General features: G+C 39.8%; 2 protein-coding genes across 2 annotated transcripts; both read right to left on the bottom strand.

Moving 5' to 3' along the window:
• Positions 1-10,934: 10,934 nt before the first annotated feature.
• Positions 10,935-13,158, bottom strand: LOC108108437 (transketolase-like protein 2). Its single transcript, XM_017216491.2, has 2 exons — positions 12,288-13,158; positions 10,935-12,205 (listed from the first exon to the last, which is right to left on the bottom strand). Exons 1-2 carry the CDS (start codon positions 13,104-13,106, stop codon positions 11,153-11,155), a joined length of 1,872 nt encoding a protein of 623 aa, XP_017071980.1. The 5' UTR covers positions 13,107-13,158; the 3' UTR covers positions 10,935-11,152.
• Positions 13,159-17,121: 3,963 nt separating this feature from the next.
• Positions 17,122-19,594, bottom strand: LOC108108442. The gene is made up of 10 exons (XM_017216496.1): positions 19,187-19,594; positions 19,051-19,133; positions 18,298-18,966; positions 18,153-18,245; positions 18,061-18,093; positions 17,973-18,005; positions 17,834-17,905; positions 17,463-17,775; positions 17,287-17,405; positions 17,122-17,232 (listed from the first exon to the last, which is right to left on the bottom strand). The coding sequence occupies exons 1-10, from the start codon at positions 19,483-19,485 to the stop codon at positions 17,219-17,221; spliced, it is 1,728 nt and encodes a 575-aa protein (XP_017071985.1). The 5' UTR covers positions 19,486-19,594; the 3' UTR covers positions 17,122-17,218.
• Positions 19,595-20,836: the final 1,242 nt, after the last annotated feature.

Here is a 20,836-nt window from a genome sequence, read left to right as displayed (position 1 = left end):
AAAAGTTCCACTTTGATGTGTGTGTGTGCTGTGGATAGGACTGAAGATTGGGGTTTCAATGCATTTCAGTTACACGCCACATTAAGGGGGAGGAACTGAACTGAAGGGGTTGGAGGATGCCAAGTGTTAAACTGCATTTGTTTGACTTTTTCGAGCGGGGACGACGACTTTGGCTAGAAATTACATTTGCCTCCAACTCAGAATCACAATCAGGTGCTGACAGGAGTGGATATTACCTTACACAATCGTCTGACAACTGACAAATGCAATCGGAGCTATGGAGCCGCCACTGAGCTCTTCATATCTGTCTGAAAATTGCATTATATCAAAGCATTTTTGTGGCCATCTCCGCCAGCACAAAGGAATCGGAATCTCAGTCCCACAATCCCTTGGAATGAATTGCTCCGAATAAGCTTTGACAGCCTTGTCAATATGTAAATTGTTTGGTTGTCGTCGCAGTTTCGCAGTTACGCAGTTACACGCACGATTTCCCAAAGAGTTTCTTTATTTTTTGGGGGTCTGTGGATTCTGTCATCTGTCGCCGAAGCTCAAGTTCAAGTGAATCCGTTGTCTTTTTGATTGGCTTTTTATTTTTCTGGTGACTGAATGCCATCTGTGGAATGGTCTTGGCCTCAAGCACTTTAAGCCTTTTAATCGGAATTTATGGACTCTGAAAAGTTTATGGAAATTGTACTTGAACGGATTTAGAAATAAGCAATTTGGGGAAATATCAATGTCAAAGTCAATGCTGAAGGCATTATAGAAGTTGATTTAAGTGGCAAATATTTCTGCCAACAATCTGCGCAGTAATTAAAGAATTTTATGGATACAGATCTTTTCTTTCTTATTCATTAGTTCTATCAATAAAATCTGTAAGGAGCTAAGAATATAAAAGTTACCTATAACACAGAAAAGAAACTTAAACTCCCTGAGACTCCTAATTTAATTTTTAGTTTTTGGTTGAAATTTCCCAAATTTTGGACACACATTTGCACATCTTCAGCTTAAGATTGTTGTCACATCAAACTCGTGGTATGTAGTATTCCCTTACTTATCTTTATAAAATCTACAAGCCCAACTCAGGTTTTCGAAGAATCAACCGCATTATCCACACATATCTTCCGCTTAGCTTAACCCTTTGATCCGTAACAAGAAGTGCATTCATTTGTAAAGCTCATGAATAGTGAGAAAGAAGCTGCAGAGACATGAGATCATATCACAACCAACAAAAAAAAGAGGATGAAAATTAATCACAGCAAATTGCGCATAAAAAGTGACCAAGCCAGTACCTAAGGATTAATCATCCTAATGCCTGAAAGGCCAAACAAAAACTTGAAATTCGTCTTGGCACTTCACACGGAATCAAAGAGAGATGCCCTTACGGGAATCAATCTCCCTGGCAGACAGAATGTCTGGTCAAGGTGTTGACTGACTGCTGTGGCAAGGGAAAGGGCTACAAAATGGCAATTAATTGAAACATGAATTATTAACGCCACCCATTCTCCATTCTCCATTGTCCATTGTCCATTCTCCGTGACATGACCAAGGTGAATTTCATTGGATGCTGCATCTACTGAAGGAAACTTACCGACTGACCGTCTCGGCTGAGTGATGTGTCTGAAACTTTTGATGTTGATTTTTGGCTGCTTTTGTTCTTGATTTATGTAAAAAAAAGTTCATTAATCTTGCCGAAACCTTTTGAGCATCTTTCCCCCTCAAAGGAGATATAAAAGCATAGTAGTAGTTGCATTGAAAACTAGAAGTTTTTCAGTAAAAATCAAGTTTTTGTTGCCCGTCCTAAAGTTTACATGATTAATTAACAAATTATTCAATGCACTGTCCAGAGAAAGGGGGACTGCAGTGATGATGAATCGTGAGAGATTACTGGAAATTTAAGGAACTAAAGCAATTTTATAAAATACAAAATGAAGCTTGTTAAATTATACCTTTTTGAAAAAGTCAATATTTTGCTTATAAAAAAGTTTACAAATAAATATAAAATACTATGATAAGTATTCATTTTTGTTATTTTGTTGACCATTCTACTTACCGTTTTCATTGCTTAAACCTTAACATAAATCTTGCAAGTTATTATTATTACACCATTGCTTAAACTAAAAATCATTTCCTGGTTACCCAAGTCAGATTCACCCGAAAATAGACATGTTCTACGCCCCTAGATCATAAATCATAGGATCCATAGAGCGGAGCCAGTAAGCCATGTGGATCATGATCGGAACATTATGGCTTGTCTTAGGAATCAATTGGGATTCTGGTGTGCTGATTGGAATTTGTAAAGTCACAAGCCATGGCTGACACTTAATTATGGGGTGCAGGCGGTGGAGCGTGCCCACAGTGGACTCGCGTATCCCTCGAATCTGTTCCGTTCATAAATCTTAACAAATTCGGGGCCCCTCCAAAAATCAATGGCAACTTCTGGATGTCAAGGGTTCCTCGAAAGACACGCGCCTCTTGTCACTGAAAAATTGCTCTAAATGTTGGCACAACTATTCAAATTAATTGATTTAATGCCTTGCCTAGAAGTTGCTCTTGGTTATTAATGAAGACTTGAGAGCTGTCCCTAATTAGAAAACCAGACAGAGCATCTTCTTCCTTTTCTTGGACATTAAAATTTCAATTTTTCATGCGATAAATTTGGATTCTACAAGCAGTCGGAGGAGTCATAGTTGGAATATATTTTAATAATCTACCTGATGCACTTCATCCTCTTTACGGGCTTCCTTCAGTGACACCTGCCGTAGTCAAGAGTTGAAGTAATTTTATTTTCATTGCCATTTTCCTTGCTGGCAATTAAGTTAAAGCGCATTAAGGCGAATTTATGGCAGCTTAATTTCATATATTAAGATTTTACGACTCCGATACGAAGTCAAGGAAGGTGTCTGCCTCTTCCACACACCTTTCATAAAAACGTACTTATTTTCTAGGGGTGCCTGGGATTAGCTGCAGGATAATCAAACTACAAGGAGCTACCGCAAGTTTCCCTTCTTCTCCTCCCTAAACTCAGTCATTCAATCAGTGCAGACAGGTGGAGTAGTTGGATGGTGGGCAGCTGTGGGTTAAGTCATCCATTCACCCACTCAGTGACGGACGATTTTATCTGGGAACTTGGCCAAGAACTTGGCGGGCAATCGGCTACTGAGGAGGTTGTTTAAGAAGTTGTTAAGAGGGTATGAAAGAACTCCAAAAGTGAACTATAAATTGAAAAACAAGACTTTAGAAGCTTAGCTAGGCTTCTTTAACTCTTTTTAGCTTAGAATTTATGTTTAAATTCCAAATATTTATGTAAGTTTGGTTATTATTTGTTTAACTGCCCTCGTGATTGAGGCAACTTTATTTTATGTTCCGCTGCTGATGTGGATGTGTCGTTGCGTTGACAGCCAAGTGAAAAATGCATCTGGGCCGCTGGCAATCCGAGCATCCTCTGATGGCGATGCGACGATGATGATGCGAATGACGTTCCAGAAGAAAAGTCCGGGCCATTAGCGGGCAATTGCGCATAAAAGTCACGGAGAGACGAGACGCTAAAACCGATGACACCTTCTGGTATGGGATGGTGTAGTATAGGATAGCATTAGATACAAGTGCCGGATCTGATCAGCCAATATTAAATAATGTTGTAAAAGGCGAGACATTGAACCGAATCGGTTCGGCTCTGGCTGTCATGGCTAAATAAATAAATAAAATGAAATTTAGTTTGTCTGCGCTGGCATTCGACTATTCGATTTGCCAGTGACGTGCACAAAAGGTGAAATGACGCCGTCGATGGCAATAAAAAACGCAGCTCATTTTAGCTTTTTCCCGATTTTCCGTTCAATTGCGTGCTGGCTTTGGCATTGTATCGAGTTAATTTATTGATGACAGACGCACGATAAAAACCAAAAATGTGAATTGTCATTAGAAGTCATAAACTTGATTGACAGTCAGCGGTAATCTAAGTACGGCGATTAGTCTGTGGGGTATAATGAACTTTTTTTGTGGCTCACAAAGCTGGAAGTTCAGCTTTGTTTAATCTGTTGCATTGTTTTGTGTAAAGGAATTTGCAGTTGCCTTAGACGGTAGAATCTTAAGAACCTTCTTTAAGTATTAGATTGAAAATCTACCGAAATAATCCTTATACCAGGTAAGCATTTAATAAAATGCTTCTACATCACCCATTCAAATCCAACCACTTTTCATCAGATGCTTGAGAGAACCTTGTCCTCGGATATTTTTCCAACTCATTTAGCCCAGAACAACTCCCCAGAGGGGACTTCACAAGAGCAACTTAATTAAATCAAAACTCAGCCATAAAATTACAATTAATGAACCAAAAAAAACCGCAGAAAAAAGAGCGCATCGGGCGATAAATTCATTCGAATTCACAAAAACCGAAAACTTAACCCTTAAAAATGTGCCATGTAAATTTCTGGAATAAATCTTAAGCAAAGGCGACGACGAGATGGGACAAGAATTTCGACTGGGCATTAAATTAAATTGCTCAACAGTTTGTAATGCGGCACATTAGTGTCAAGCGATGACAAGGACATCGCAAAAGGGTTAGATTCCGACGGCATTAACACGTTGTTGTCCTGGGAACAGGACGAATAATTCGAGAATTTATGGGCAGGACACATTTGGTCCAGCACAGCCGGCCGAAAAGGAGCGGATGAGGCCGAGAATGATGACCCACCACCGACATGGGACAGTTTTTCCAAAGATTTATCTCAACGCCCTGTGAATGAGCATAATTAGTGGTGGCGAGTTCGGTTCGTGGGGAAAAACTCCATTTACATGCAATTTGTTGCGTTTAAATGCCTTTTATATGCAAATACATCCTGGTCAGCTGGACAGGATATGCCAGGATACTGAACACCCAGTTCCTTTCTAGGATTTTTAATGAGGCTCCTTTTTTCGGTTTGCCCTATGATTGATGCAACACTTTGGAAGCTGCGACTGCCCCGTGTTTTTTGGTGTCTCTGAAATTTGAATATTTATGACCAACGGTCATGTATATATGGTGCGGAAATTTTTATGATCTTGTTGCATTAAATTATTTCTTTTATTTTTTCCCACTTGGTTTCTTACATCCATTTCGGAAACATGTTTCTTAAGGCGGAAAATGATTTTAAATTATGTACTTTTAAAAGACATAATTATGTGCTGGGTTTTTTGTAGAGAATAGAAAAATTATGCAAATTTTCTTGTTGTTCTATAAGTTTATGGAGTTGTTCTTGGTAGGATAAGAAAGCCAGATGTTGCTTTTTATACAATTCAGGATTAATATAAAGATGTTGGCCTTTCTTTATTGTTATAATAAAAACTTCATAGTATGTTCGCTGAAATCCTGAAAACCCATTTAAATTTTCTCATTTATTAGCTACATCCAAACTGAACCGAAAATACACTTATTAAAGCTTCCTTTTTGACAAATTTGTTTCCAAAAATATATTTTTATCCCGCACACACATTACCAACAGCTTCTGTAATTAATCAAATTGGCCACACTTCCTTCGGTTTTCCTTCTAGCCAAAAACTCATTCGAGCGTAAGACGTCCGAATGTCAGATCATCAAAATGCATTAGATGGAAAGAAAAAGAGAGGAAAAACTAATTAAGAACATTTTCGCCCAGGCAACCCACAACAATCCTTTGCTTCCTCAACGGAGCTAATCACAAAAACGTGACGTCATTCGCCACGCCTTTATTATGATTTTTATTAATGATTCATGCATGCCATTATCTTTCGTATACATATATATATAGTATTTCATACCAATTTGTCGGAGAGACGACAAAGTGCGAAAGTCGCCGTGAACTCGGTTCTGTGTGTTTTAATCCGCGCGTTTAATTGAAATTGGCTGCCAAACCGATTGCCCCGGAGGCTTTATGCGGGTCCCAGAAGTCACAGTGGTGGGTTATTGTGGGTTAATGCCTACGAGATCTTTGCGGTGGCTCTGGGCCTCGTCAAATCTTATAGATATTAATGATGTTTGGACACACAACTGAATTACGAAGCAATTAATTACTTGATTATCCCCCAAATACGTTTTTTGTTTTGTTTTTTCGCGTGACTTTGCGCCCTGGGTCTAATTTGCGGCTTGATAAGGTTAAGCTGAAGCTAACTGTTTATCTACCAGCATGTTTTTGTTTTCTTTTTCCTTTTTTAAATGAAACATATTCATTTCTCTGTATTAATTATGAGTTATTGGGGGAGAGGGTTAGCCTTTAGAGTCAAAATCGTCTTAAGGCAGAGCATTTACTAACACAAATACCAAAAGGCGTGCACATAGTTAGTGTCACTTTGTGTTGGTTTGCAGCTGTACACTGAGAAAAAGACAAAAGTACGCACGCCGAATGAGAAATAAACTCTAAATAGCAAACAGAAGTTAGACAGCATGAATTCCAGTGCAAGTGTTCGAGGATGAGCCAGGGAAAAACAAAAACAAATTATATTGGAGTTAGCCGCGGAATGAGACAGAAAGAGGAACACGAAAAATTGTTAGTGTAATATTGCAGAGAGCACTCAAAGCTTATGGGCGAGCAAGTCCAGATGCACGGAGCATTTACAAAAACAAATGAGCACTCAGAGCATAGGCGTTGAGCTTCCCTGATTTACATGTAGATGGTTAAACTTTGAAGGGGGAATGCTTGATGGTTTAATCTTTATAAAAGTTTGAAATCTATTAGTTTCGTACAACCCAAAAAACTATATTTTTAAAAAGATATCTAGGTACGTATTAATATTTCTTGTAACTAATAAAGCTATTTATCATTATTGTATATTTGCAACCAAACCTTAAAAATAACTTTTATCTTTAGACAATAAAAAATTTGAATGTGTTCAAATATGTGAAATTTTTTACGTGACTTGAGAACTTTTCCAATACGAAATGTCCTGCAATCTGCAACCCCCATAACCAAGATATTCCTTTTCCTACCGACTATATAGTGTTTTTTATTACCCGCTGCGTTTGCCCCCATAATTCAGGATTTATCTGGGGAAAACAATCTGCGACAATAATTCTTAGGCCTGACATAATGTACCTCAAATGTTTTATTCGTGTTTATCGCCGGCAGTTTTTCCACGTCTGCCGCGGCAGCACTTTTGGCCAAACTTTGTTTTTCGTTTTGATTTTCCTCTTTTTTAGCAATTGCCAAAATATGGCATAATATTAGAGTCCACTTATTGACTTAATGGGCATCTTGATAGGAGGCGAAAGAGAAATATTTGATATATGGGAAAGATTTCACAGCGGGTTGGGGTTTTTGGAACAAACGGAGTTCTACGGTTCGGGGATGCTGGCAGAAGGATTTCCACTAATTAAAAAAGAAGAAAAAAGAGGACTACTGTGACATTCACAAGATCATTAATAAGGATATCTGTTTTTTAGGAATTCTTTTTGTATTCATTTACTGCGCTGCAAAGAAATTCCGTTCTCATGGTTGGCGGCAATGCAAATATTTATATAAGACAAGACTTTTGTTGCCATTTCGCTGGGCTGTCTGGGCGAACAAAAGGGTTAATGAGTTCAAGCAGCTACTTAGGCGCCCTGATTAATGATCGGCAGTTAGCTGCCAACACATGTATGCAAAACTTTGCATAAGATCATTAATTAAAGCACATACACACACAAAGGATCTGCCACAGAGAGAGCGAAAAAATATGCTAATTTTCCAGCAAACGGTGGAGATGAAAAAAAGTAAATCCCGAATAGAAAAATTCACATAATTTCCAATTATAAATTCATCGAAATGACATTTAGGCCTGGGAGATCTCTCACCTTGTCTCGGAGTCAACTCAACACCCCATCATCAGTCACCTCACCTCAGCCCTGTCATTCGAATTAATGATTCTAACCCCCTGAAGCCACCCAAAGGGTTACCCGGTCGGTAACGCTACAAAAAATCATAGTTAAATATAATAAATGTTTGTTTTTACTTCGATCTATGCAAATGCTCGGCTCACACTCAATTAACTTTGTTGTCAATCAAATGCAAATATTGTGGTTCCTTGGAAAAACTTCCATCCATTGGCAATTGCAATTTGTTTGGCTTTTCTTTCTTTCTTTTTAAATGCCGCCCTGCTGCTGTTGTGGTTCATTAGAATTGCTCAATTATTCCATCAATATGCATTTGTTGTTAATCGAATTTTTGTAGCCACCGTTTCATGCATATTTAAGTGGTTCGCTGACGTCTGTGTGAAAGCCAAAAAAGAAAGCTGGCAAGGAGTTTGGGAAATGTTTGTAAATTTCCATGGGAAAGTTTGGCTAGCGTGACGCCCTCTAAATGTGTCTTCCAAGGAATCAGCAAATGCATAAATATTTCAAAGTCGATTTGGCAAGGGAAATAAATGTTTATCCTTGGCCGATGTGTGGCAATTATAGATTCATAGAATGCATTTGTAAGTACTGATATATGCAAATGCAGTTGAAAGGTTTCAGTTTCTTCCAACACTCAATGCAACCTTTTTTTTTATTTAAATCATAGTTAAATCTTGTGAAGCGGAAAAGTTCAAAGGTGTAAGATTACATTTAAATATTTGGCAGATTTGTGAAACCATTTTCACATGAACTCTTTTAGAAATTAATTTATAAATACTTAATTTATTAAGAGCTTTTGCCACTTCATTTTATTATTGGTATTACAAACATAGACTTAGGCGTACAGAACTTAAATATACTGCCAAAGCTATGGCATCTCAAGAGGTTTCGCTGCTTAGGATTTCCCTAATCGATAAGAATTCCTTCCGAACTTTAATACATTTTAAGCAACCAATTCACAACATTGTTAGACATGGTTTTAACACACTGCTAACACGTATCGGACCTTTAAAAATGCCTTCATCTCACATCCTTCCTATAAAATGTTTACACTCAATACATGTGCTACCCCAAACTCATACCTTCTAATTCGCCTCAACCAGGATGATCAATCAAAATCTGAATTTTAATGTTATGCGGTGCATGAAACCCTAACAACAGGAACAAGAATAACCATATCCTGTGAGTAACAACCGCCGAGAAAAAGGAAAACAAAAGTGTGAAAGAATTTCCATTGCGACCCAGGGGTGCGCTCCTCTGGCATTTTTCTAACCCCTTTTGTGAGCCGGCAAAAGGCAAAATATTTGGAAAATTAAAAAAAAAGACAGAGAAGAAAGCAGGGAAGAGAGGAAAGTGAAAGGGGCGAGGATTGACTGGTAACCAGTAGCTGCCACAGGAAAATAGTAAAAATTGTAAAAATCCTATTAAGCATTTCCGGGCGAAACTCCTGTTCAGCGTTTGCTTTTGACACTTCTCGTTGGATACCTAGTATTTTTAGATAGCTTCGGGTATGCTGTCTTGGTCGAAGGGAAGCTTTCTTTTTAAAGTACTTAACAAGTGTAAAACCAAAAATGAAGTTTGAATATAATATACGATTAATGAGTTGACCTCATCTAGAAATATAATTTTAAAATATTTAAATATTACTTTTTAGAGGGTATTTTACCGTTTAATCCAAAAATCTATATCAGATTCTATTTGAATATTGGGGCTTGAATTTTCCGGCGGGGGAGACTGGCTTAAATGTCTAATTTAAATGCATGTGCTTTTAACAGTTGCAGACAGAGATTGATGATTGTTTTTCAGGACTCGGCTTTTTCTGCCACAAATAATTGCTTACAAATTTCGCGGCACAGATTTCCCTCATTAAATGATATATATACTCATATGTGGGTGTGGCAAGGGGCAGATTTTGAAGCAGGTGCAGTGCTTCCCTCATAAATCTACACTCAACCATACCTCCAACTCCTTCACATGTGCGGATCGAACAAAGGGCACTCCACATATGATGTCATCTAATCTATTTTCATGTTGTAGAATTTATGATCTCTAACCAATCTAGTTAGCCATGCTCACTTAACAAAAATTGAAAAACTTCTCCGCTATCTATGCCTCCATTGTGTGTATTTCGAGGTGTATAGAATTTTTAAAGCATTTATCGTAAATTTTGATCGAGTCGGAAGGGATACTTTGGCCACTTGGCCAACCCTTAACCACACACAGAGGCACATCCTGTTGTCCTCCTGACCCAAACCAACAAACAATATAAAGTACTGATTAGGAAGCGAAAAACAATAAATGGACCTCGCTTGCCACAAAGGCAGATGAATCAATGGATGAATGCCGCATTAGACGGCAACGGATGTCATTACGGATAATTTAAAGTGGCCCTTGGTCAGGCAAAAGATCACAAGAGGGGGAGTTATATGGAGTTATTCAACTAATGGATACCCTCTATTTAGTGAATGAATTATACAAAAATTTGATAGGTATAAAGACTTATTTTTAAGGCCTTTAGAGACTCTACTGGTTTATCAAATCTTAGCAATAATGGCAATTATGAACAAAATGCTATATAAAAAGCTAAATACAGTACAGCATTCTTTTAAAAATTTAATAAATTTATTTTTTCAATCAAAGTAATGTTGATACCACTCCTAAATATCTTTCAAATACCCTCTAAAAATGGAATGAAAATCTTCAGAGCCTTAAAAGTGAGTCGTAAACATCGCATCACAAATTGAGTCAACAGCGGAGAGAGAGGGCAACTGCAATTGGCTGCGCCTCTGGAAAAGGTTCACTCCAAATAAATATGTCAAAATCAAAATCGAAACGAAATCGAAACGCCAACGCAGTCAATGATCCTTTTTCTAAAGTCCCTGAAATTAGTTCCACCCAATTGATTTTCGCCAAATGCAATTTCTCTTTGAACTTCGGTGGCAATGGCAAGCAGCGCATTTCACGTTGCACGCGTATTAGTTCAGGTAGAGCTAAACATAATGCCACAGTTCAAGGGCACATAAAGAATAGGAACAGCGCAGGTCGCACTTGCAAAGGGTTAAAATGGGTTATTTACGAATTTTCAGAAAATTTGTAGATCGAAAACAAAGAAACATTTTTCGATTTTGTAGTTACTGTTTAAACTAATTTACTATTTATAATAATTATAGTTAGTTATTTAATAAAAATAATATTTCATTTTGAATTTATGAGCGGATTAAAGCTTCCCAAAACGAGTTAAAAATGGCCTGAAAATACTTTCTTGGTACACAAGTAAAACTTAAATTTAAGAATTTCCTCGCCAGAAGCTTGATCGTTCGGAAAATATATGTATTACTTTTTCATAATGGAAACGCTGGCCTTGTAGATACTTCTTGATGAGATACCAAACATATCCAGCAGAACGGCAGGAGGACCTGATCTCGGCACAGTGGGCACATAGAGATGCTTTACCACAAAGTTCCTATAATCAGCCAAAGCACTGAGCACTGCCTCGCCCAATCCTCCTTGCTGGTAGTGATCCTCCACGACGATAATCCTTCCACGGCACAGTTTTCCATGCTTCACGATTAGTTGCACATCGAGGGGCTTCACTGTGAAAGGGTCGATCACCCGAGCTGTGATGCAATCCTCCTCCAATCTTTCAGCTGCCACCAGACATTCATACAGTGTGACCCCTGCCCCAATCAACAGCACCTCATCCGAAGGCTTCTGTCGAACCACCTTGCCCAGACCCACGGCAAATACCTCGTCATTGTTATAGATCACCGTTGTATTCGGATATGTGGTGCGGATGAAGCATACTCCCTTCGTATTGGCAGCCAGTTCCACCGCCCTCTCCGTGCTAACGGCATCCGTGGGATAGAAGACCGTACTGCCGGGAATGCTCCTAAACATGGCTATATCCTCCAGGCCCATCAGCGAAGGCCCATCCTCTCCGATGCTGCAGCCACAATGGGATCCAACGAAGTTCACATTCGTCCGTGAAATGGCACCCATTCGAATCTGGTCAAAAGCCCTGGTAAATAATGAGGAATATGTCGAGACGAAAGCCACCGTGCGACGTCTACAGGTTGCTCCTATGGCCACGCCGACCAGATTCTGCTGTGCTATGAAACACTCAATGAATCTTTCGGGAAATGCATTCCTCATCTTATCCGCATACGTGGAGTTCTTCGTATCGCCATCGAGGGCAATAACCCGGCAATTATCTGCCGCAATCTTGGCCAAAGCGGTACCATAAGCCATTCGAGGTGCCACCGAGTCTCCTAACCGATAATTCGGTGAACTACACAGCATTATATTGTTGATATCCACCTCGGCGGCTTTGTTGCACTTTCCAATCTTTTTGGGTGTCAAGCGAACATTGGGATTCGCGATCATCATCTGCAGGTGGTACATATATTTTAAGTAACATTTTAAAAATAAAATTCAGGATTGAAAAGACTACGGATCGAGAGATCCCTACCTGTAGATTCTTGATAGCTGCCTCTGCCTTCTTCCCAAGTGGCTGCCCATGCATGTCGTCCATTCCCTCGATCCCCAGAAAATCCTTGCCCTTGATTGTCCTGGCCAATAGCGCAGTGGGCTTGCCCTTAGTGTTGGCCGCATTATGAAAGGCCTTGACCAGTTCGTCGATGTCGTGACCATTTAAGACCAGGGCATTGAAACCAAAGGCATCTAATCTCTCCCGGTAAACCTCCATTATCGTCGCAGGATCCGTGCAAAAGAAGTTGTTAATATCGAAGATCACGCATAGGTTGTCCAGGCAGTAGTGGCCAGCGAAGTGGAGGGCTTCCCAGACGGATCCTTCGACTGATTCCTTATCGCCGAGGAGCACATATGTGCGATATTCGGCTTTGTCCAGATATTTGCCCACATAGGCCATTCCGGTGGCAACGGAGATGCCCTGGCCCATTGATCCGGTGCCCACATCGATGAAACTCAGCCTTGGCGTTGGATGCCCCTCCAGATCGCTGTCCACCTTGCGCAAATTGAGTAGCTCCTCCACCGGAAAGAGTCCAGCCTCCGCCCATGCGGCGTACAGAATGGGCGCGGCATGCCCCTTGGAAAGGATCAACCTATCGCTGGACGGATCGCGTGGATGCTTTACGTTCAGTCTCATCTGCTGGAAGAACAGCACCGTCATAATCTCAGCTAAGGAGGCACAGGACGTCGGATGGCCAGACTTGGCTGCCTGCGTCGAGTTGATTGAGTGGATGCGCAACTTGTGGGCCATGTCCTTCAGGTTCTGCACCACCTTACTGTCCAGCTTCGGAGACGTCATTCTTCCCGTTTCCCACTTTTAGAAACAAATTTGTAGAATTTCTGAAAACCTAACCAAAGACTGACAGATATGAAATTTGTTTGGGTTTTGATTTTCAAACTTGAAATTTTTATCTTTTTTCATAACGTAAAGGGACCTTTCCGAAGTTTTGTTAAAGCTATAAATAAAGAACCTTCTCCGTTTTTTTTTCAAACAGGAAGTTCCCACGTCTTGTTTTTTATGGTTTTCTTTTCTTTTTAATTAATTGCGAAATTGCAGCAAATTGAATGAATCAAAGCAACGTCCCCACTCGAATCAATCAAACGGCCAAGAAATAGCATTACAAATCAAAGGTCGTAAATATTTTGAAGGAATCAACTCACAACAGATGAAAAGTATCCCTGAAATGGAAAATGAATAAAAGTTGCAGTGTGAATTTACAATTTACGGATAAAAAATTGCAGTTCTCACAGAAAATAAACGTAAAATGCAGGACCAACCCCCTGGACCAATAAATGCCCATCAATGAGCCAAGAGGTGCAGTTTTGAAAACAGTTTAAATTTGATTTGGGTGCGAGTTGTGGAACTGCAGAGGGGTTGCATCGGACTGTAACCCTTTCCACGGGGCAACGAAGCGTTTCGCCTGTCCGAGCGCTAAATAAATCATTTCTCTTCGATTAATTCGCTTGCTGACATGTGCACACTCACATGTCCCGACTCGAAAAGGGGTTTACTTTGAAATTTAAAAATGAGAAGAAAGGGGTTTACACATGGTTTTGGAGTTTCTGTTAAGCGACCGCTACTCATGTCAAATTTTGGCTTTTGCTCTCCTTTGTAGTGGCATGGAAAATTGTCCATGGCCGTGCAGTCATAAGTTATAAATTAGTTAAGTTCCTTTCGAGCACTTTAAAGTCACCCAAAGGGGTTGTTCAAAAATAAAAAAGGGGTTTCCCTTCCCCCTTTTCCGAGTCATTGGGTTCGCTTCTTTATGTGTGTTTTTTGTTGAAATTTTTAAGTGCATTGATTAATTTTTATTTTGATCGCTTCGAAATCAATATTGTTTGCAAATTTCTTGTAAATACCCGGCGGAAGACACAGGCCCAGCAGTTGGTGTGTGTAATTTGTCGTCATTTGCAACGCCCAGCGCTGTTCCCTTGATGCTTGCCACTTAGCAAAGGGTTCAGTATCAGTATCCATGGCCAATATTTCGAGTGCGAATCCAAGCGAATTTATGTAGTGGAAGGGCGTTAAAGGAGTTTTGCCAGCTGATCACCGTGAGAAAGGGAATTATCGGTTGGACATCTGGTGAGGAGTTTTGGCAGACTTTTTTTTACTTTTCTTTAAGAAAATAAGAAGGAAATACTCTTCATAGATATTTCATCAAATAATGTATTTTATTTGGCTAATAACTAGAAACTTGTAACAGATTCAATTAACGTTTGTCAGCAGAACCAGAAGGTCTTCCCCACTCAAAGATGTGAATGGCATGAGAAATCGCATTCCGATTCGGGATAAATGTTCCCAGGCTAAGCAGGCAATCGACATTGATGGGACATTTGACTAAGTGGAAACGATTGACCTATGTCCAAGCTCATTTATTGATTCCAACCATTACCATTTGCATAGTAGCTATCAGGGATTCCCCTCTCTTTGATCTGATTGCGACGCGTGTCCTGTTCGCCGATGCAAATTGGTCACACCCTTCAGATGTCAAAAGAAATATCGGCGGATAGACGACAAATCGATTTGCATGGAAGGCAGCTACTATTAATAACTTTAGCCCGGGGTGACATAATTGTTCGAGGACCAGCTTGACCAGCCTGCGTTCCATCATAACTCATAATAATGAAGTGCAAATGCCGATGTGCTACCTTGGGCATAATCGGCTTTCAATCCAGACAAAAGGACGCGGCCTCAGGAGTCACGTGCCTGCCTTCTAATCCGTGTCCTCGACTCTCCTTTCTTTTCCCGAGTGAAAGTCCTGCCCGGCGAATTTGTTACGCTTTGATTTCTCCTTTTTTCCAAGCTGATCCCTTTTCGCTCCTTTTATTGTCTTGTCTGGACATTCGGTTGCTACCTACTCGAAGTCGTGCCCTTGATTAAATTATCTCAGTTTATCCCCGGGCTGGAAGTGAGTCGCTCTCGTGGCGGAGATAATTTTATGTTTGGTACTTTTCTGTGAAACGATTTCGATTGAGTTGTTGACTTGGAAAAGGGTTATGTGGATTTTGGATTGCAATTTAAAGCAGTTCGGATACATCAGTATGGCTATCGTTAGAGACGCAAATGGATCTATGAGAGGTGGAGGATATCAAAGCAATTCCTTATTTAAATCACACTCAACCTCACTAAATCTGTAACCAAGTAAACCTTTTCATTTATGTTTTATATCAAAGAAACTTAAATTAGTTATGCTCAAACGATATCAATTACTATCGCTTTAACTGATAAATCGTATGCCCACCTTCTGCTTTCTATCTCCCAAGCAGAAGTACATTCAAATATCCCTTTGGACTCCCGACCGTTAAAGCCCTGTTGGTGTCTAATGATCGGCCAACTACCAAAATAGGTGGCACTGATTTAATAGCAGCTCGGTGGTCTCCGTTTTCCGAGTTCTTCTACAGCTCTCTCCACCCAAATGGTCTCCTTATGTCTGTCTCTATTTTCAATTTCGTTAATGACCCAAAAGTGGCGTAAACCAATTTATACCGAGTCCCAGAGTCTCGCACACAAGACAAATAATAGCGCAGCAGGACATTGACAACAACACCCGGGAAATGGATGAGGAGTGCACTGGGAAAAGGTCCTAATAACAAGTGTTTAATAATATATATCCTTCTAAGAGAGAAGTATGTTTAAGGCTTTCGGGATTATGGACAAGACTTTTCTAATATTGCAGGCATTATAAGTGACATTTAAAGATCATGAACTAGGTTACTTTGATATCTAAAACTTTTCTCCCAGTGTGCCATAAACTGAAGCATATTGGTAGGTAGAATAGAAAAGTAGAAACGAGACTGTCGACCGGTAATTGACTGCCGCTGATGGTCACTGGCCAAAATGCCGATAATGAAGCGCAATTGTGTTCAGCTGATGGTCAGAAACAAATTTCGTTTAGGGCAATTAATCATATTCGGGGACCGAAGGAGTTACAAATTCATGACTTCTCTTAGCTACAAATTTAAGGTGTTGCCTCGTAAGAATAAATCATTGGAAAATTCTTTCTTTTGCGTTTTGTTTGTGGAACCAAGACAACCTCCTGTGGTTTTGTGGGTGTTGACACACGTTTTTTTTTGTTGGCGGGAAATAGTTTAGATTTCTATAACTGGAAGTTGGGGCTATGAATCATGAGATTAATGAACAGACGGCAGTAAATGTCAATCCGGGAATCTCAAGAAGGCTTTGCTCAACTTCACTTAACTTCAGTTTTTCCTGGTCTTTAACATCAAACAATTAAGCGGGCAAAGCTTTCTTTGTCGGCACTTTGATATTTGATTTGCCTCTTTTCCTGCATCGTTCAGTTGAAGTGGATAAAGATACAGATACTCCCACTCCATCGGAAGAATATGGTCGTTTGTGGCCATATTGCGTTTCACTTTCGCTCCATATACAGGCCTTTCGCATTTGGGGGCGTTGTTTGCCTGGCCCCTTTTCCGCTTTCCACTTTTCCAACTTGGTTTTTGCACGAAAACTGGGTCACTGATGTCGTCCGATTGTTTGTCCAGTGCGAGGGTCCCTTCGCGGGTTAGTGTACTTTACTGCTAAAATCAATAGACTAGCTCACTGTAATTAGCTTTGACTTAAAGTGCCAGCCATGCGAAGTTCAGGACCTGGGAAGGTGGTACTTGCTTTGTTGTGAGTCATTACCATAGGGGGTTAATGGCTCTGAGTAGCAAGTAACAGGGAAATCGGACTGTAAACTCATGACTGAATGGAGTTATTTGTTCTGCATTGAAGTGCAAATATGTCATTAGAAATTTCGTAGATTGAGAACATATTGCTTGAAACTTTATCCATTTGATTAAATCGATAAAAATTTTGTATGTTGTGGCTTTATTTTTTGAACATATTTAAATCTAGTCAATACTAGTCAATATCATTGTCGATTGTCACAATAAGGTTTTTCTTGGCATTCAGCCATGTTGCACTATAGATTATAAAACGTCATTTCAGTTCGAATATATGATAGCCTTATACGAACCTGGATTCCCAACACCCATATTGCCAGTTTGAGTTTGGGGACTGGCCATTGACATTCCTGTTGCAGGAATATGACTGGGTGAAGTGGCAGGCATGTCGTAGCTATAAGGACTGGAATAACTGCAATAGAAAACAAATATTAAAAATATAAATATACTATAGAAAGATATATCTCACCTCATTTGACTAAGAGGATACGAGTTCATGTTCATTTCACAGCCACCACCCATGCCATAGACCTGACCACCGGTGCCCATCTCAGCCAGGCCAGCTGCTCCAGCTGGACCATAGATGGGACAGGACTCGGGAGCCAAGCCGATATCTATGCCATTGGGAAAGTGGTTGAAATGGTTTCCATCGTTGGCAAATGGCTTGTAATCAGAGGAATAAACAGTTTGGTTCTGCAGAGAATCGCCCATAAAGCCATTGTTATTACCAAAGAAATTAGAGGCTGGCATTGCCATCGATGGGGGAAAGTAGGATTGAGCTCCTATGGAATAATTTCTTAACTAGTTGCCAAGTTTTAATGATAAAATATTATTAAGTACCTAGAATGGAGCTGGTGTAGTACTGCTGAGCACCCAGAGAAGAACTGAAAGCCTGTTGCATACCTTGAAAAGCTGATTGTTGATTTACCGAAAAACAAAAAAGGTTTTAAATTAAAAAGACAGCAAGTTGATTTTTTACCTTGATTGGAGTTGTCATAAAACTGTTGAGTTCCTGAAATATCATTTTGGAACGGTTAAATATTTATTAAATAAAATGTAATTCATACCTTGATTAGGTGTAGCAAACATTAGCTGGGGACCTAATAATGTCAAAGAAATACATTTAATTTTTTACATTTTTTGGGTAATATTTTCAAACCTTCATTGGGATTGCTATAAACTTGTTGTGTTGCCTGCGGAAAGTTGTTGAAATACTGCTGAGCCTGAGCATTCGAAAAGGATTGCTGAATTCCTGTAATTTGGCATGTAATATTTATTATTTAAATAATTTATAATTTCCCTACCTTGCTGTGCAGTGGCATAGCATTCCTGGAGACTCTTCTGGTACTTTTGCATAAAGGCTTCCATGTCGGCGCTGTTTGCTCTCTGGTTAGATGGAACACTAGTCACGTTTCGTGGACAACTTTCAGCGGAAGATGATAATGATGAGGAAGCTTTCGATGTGCTGCCAATATCCAGATTATTCTGGCCACCGCCTCCTCGTTGTTGTTGATTCTGTTGCATGACTGGCATGGAGTACATTGCATTGTCAAGATAACTGCCAGGTGTCGTGTAACCGTAAATCGGAAATCCTGTACTTGGATCAATGCCCATGGGAACTGGCATCAACTGCTGCTCCTGGCCAGGATTTCCCTGATCGCCATGGCTGCAGCCTGCTTGCTGTCCAGGATCTCGCATCCGATAGCAACAGCCACAGGAATCCTTAGAGCAGCAAGGACTCTCAAAGGGGGTTTGGGCGGCCTCTCTAGGTTGGTTGACAATGGTCTCATCGGATCCCGAAGCAACAACCGGCATAGAGCGTCCATGACTGTAATAGCCAGAGTCTTGGGACATTCGCCCTAATGAACAGGTTGGAGACTCCCTCTGATTTTGTGCACCAGAAAGTGTGGACTTTAGGTCATAACCACTTGAATCGGAAGATTGCCAGCTACTAGAAGGGCGGCAAATAGGATCTAAGAGAAGGTTTGGAAACTTAAACTTTAATCCTTTTTAGATTGAGATTTTAAAAACATATAATTCTGGGAATTAAAACTCACATTCGCTGAAACTGTAGTCTCGGTAATCCATCTTCTGACCTCTTTGTTGGTCCACTTCACCCGAGGCTATGCGATATTGTGAGCTAAGAAGCAAAAATATTAGGCAAAAATATATATATATATATATCAAACTCACTAATGAAGATTCGTCTGCCTTAGAAACCCTGTAAAATCGCTGTCTGAATCCAAATCAGATTTAGGTTTCTCTGGTCTTGGTGTATTAATACTCCCTGATGATGCCTTTTCAACCTTTTCCTGATCACTCTTCGGGCTTTCACTAGCGATTTGATTGTTTAGGTCATGAGCACTCATTGGCCTGTATGTCTTGCAGACATCATCAAAGCTTTCGATGGAATCTAGTATTAGACGGGTCTCCTGATCCTGCTCCTCGCCCAAGGAATCGGCATTATCATCGTTCTTATCCGAGGTGTTCATAATGATTACCAGATGGAAATCTTTGTTGAGCTTCGTTGTCTTTTGACACCAATAAGGTATCTAGCTCATTCCTAAATGTTTTAGAATTTGGTTTCCTTTATGGAGATGTCACTTTTTAAAGTAGCTTTACGCTTTTCTCAATGCCTGCTTTGTTCATGTATAAAACAAATCGAGTGCTCTATTTTTTAAGATGTTGTTTTGTCCCTAAAAAGCCCTCAACAACCTGTGGCCATTTGGAATTCCGAGCCATTTGCAGTTACCACCTGACTATCTCTGATCAGCTTAACATATGTGCCACTAAATTAACCAAATTAACTACAAATATGTTATCATAAACTGTCTCTATGCTAACCATAATTGCAGGCGCTAAAACGGAATTCGAATGGAAAAGCAAACCCGAATGAAAACTCGATCCAGGACACGCGACTATAAGAGCATTTGCATACCCTATAATTTCCCCTCGCTTATCATCGCCAAAAAATCAAGCCACACGCGAAAAAAAAGGTTAGCGAAGGACCCTAATTTCCAGGTCGCTTATTGTCATGTCACGACAATTAAACAATTTTTTGTGAGCTGGTTCCAGTGCGCTTTTGAGCGATTTAAATTAAGATAGGCGGCAAATTAGCGGCCCGAAATGTTTGCATAATTATTATTTGACTGGCGAACTTATCAGGCGCTGCTGATCTCCTGGCTGCCACAGATGTTACACTTTTTCCACTTTTCTGGGGTTAAATGGGTTCCCGGGTTGGTTAAAGGGTACTCGCTACACCCTCTTTTCCTTTGACCCCGATGACTTGGACATTGGCGCAGCAGACTGAGATCTGCGGTTAGGCGTAACCTTTGCTTTTTAACCCTTTTGGGCGGAGTGTGCCTGGCATGACACAACGGGAAAATTCTCAGCCTGTTGTCTGCCCTCAACCTAAAATGGTTTTTCCCTTCTAAGGTGACATATTGGTTTTCACGATAAAGATCACTAAATGTTTGCTTACTCCTTCATTTTCCTGGCTGAATGTCCTTTGCCATTTCGTTGCCCGAAAGGGTTAAGTGGCAATGCGGTTAACCCCTTAGTTTCGATAGTTAATGAATAAAAATGGTTTTTGCGGGCAATATTAATATAAAAATTTTAGTTTAAACAAAAAATATCTGCAACAAGAAATTAATTTTTTAAAATAATTTTTCTGATTTGATGACAACTTTTCTTTAACCTTTTTTTAAGCATTTAGATTAAGTGAACAATATTGACTTAAATAAACAAATAAAGTCTAAAATTTGGATCGAAGAGTAATATATTTATTCACTTTAATATTCTTAGGATTTTTTTGATAAAAAAACTAAAGTTTATTTCAATTTA

Source organism: Drosophila eugracilis, unplaced genomic scaffold (assembly GCF_018153835.1).
Source record: "Drosophila eugracilis isolate 14026-0451.02 unplaced genomic scaffold, ASM1815383v1 contig_2154, whole genome shotgun sequence".
Classification (NCBI taxonomy): Eukaryota; Metazoa; Arthropoda; class Insecta; order Diptera; family Drosophilidae; genus Drosophila; species Drosophila eugracilis.
This window is presented reverse-complemented; position numbering and strand designations above follow the sequence as displayed.

What these genes read in the sequence shown, in the direction of transcription:
- LOC108108442 (XM_017216496.1), bottom strand. Translation starts at nt 19,485, where the DNA reads ATGAACACCTCGGATAAGAACGATGATAATGCCGATTCCTTGGGCGAG. An exon ending in CTACACCAGCTCCATTCTAG is followed by an intron (nt 17,776 to 17,833) that starts GTACTTAATAAT and finishes ATTATTCCATAG; the next exon opens with GAGCTCAATCCTACTTTCCC. An exon ending in TATCCTCTTAGTCAAATGAG is followed by an intron (nt 17,406 to 17,462) that starts GTGAGATATATC and finishes TTTCTATTGCAG; the next exon opens with TTATTCCAGTCCTTATAGCT.
- LOC108108437 (XM_017216491.2), bottom strand. Translation starts at nt 13,106, where the DNA reads ATGACGTCTCCGAAGCTGGACAGTAAGGTGGTGCAGAACCTGAAGGAC. An exon ending in CAGCTATCAAGAATCTACAG is followed by an intron (nt 12,206 to 12,287) that starts GTAGGGATCTCT and finishes TACCACCTGCAG; the next exon opens with ATGATGATCGCGAATCCCAA.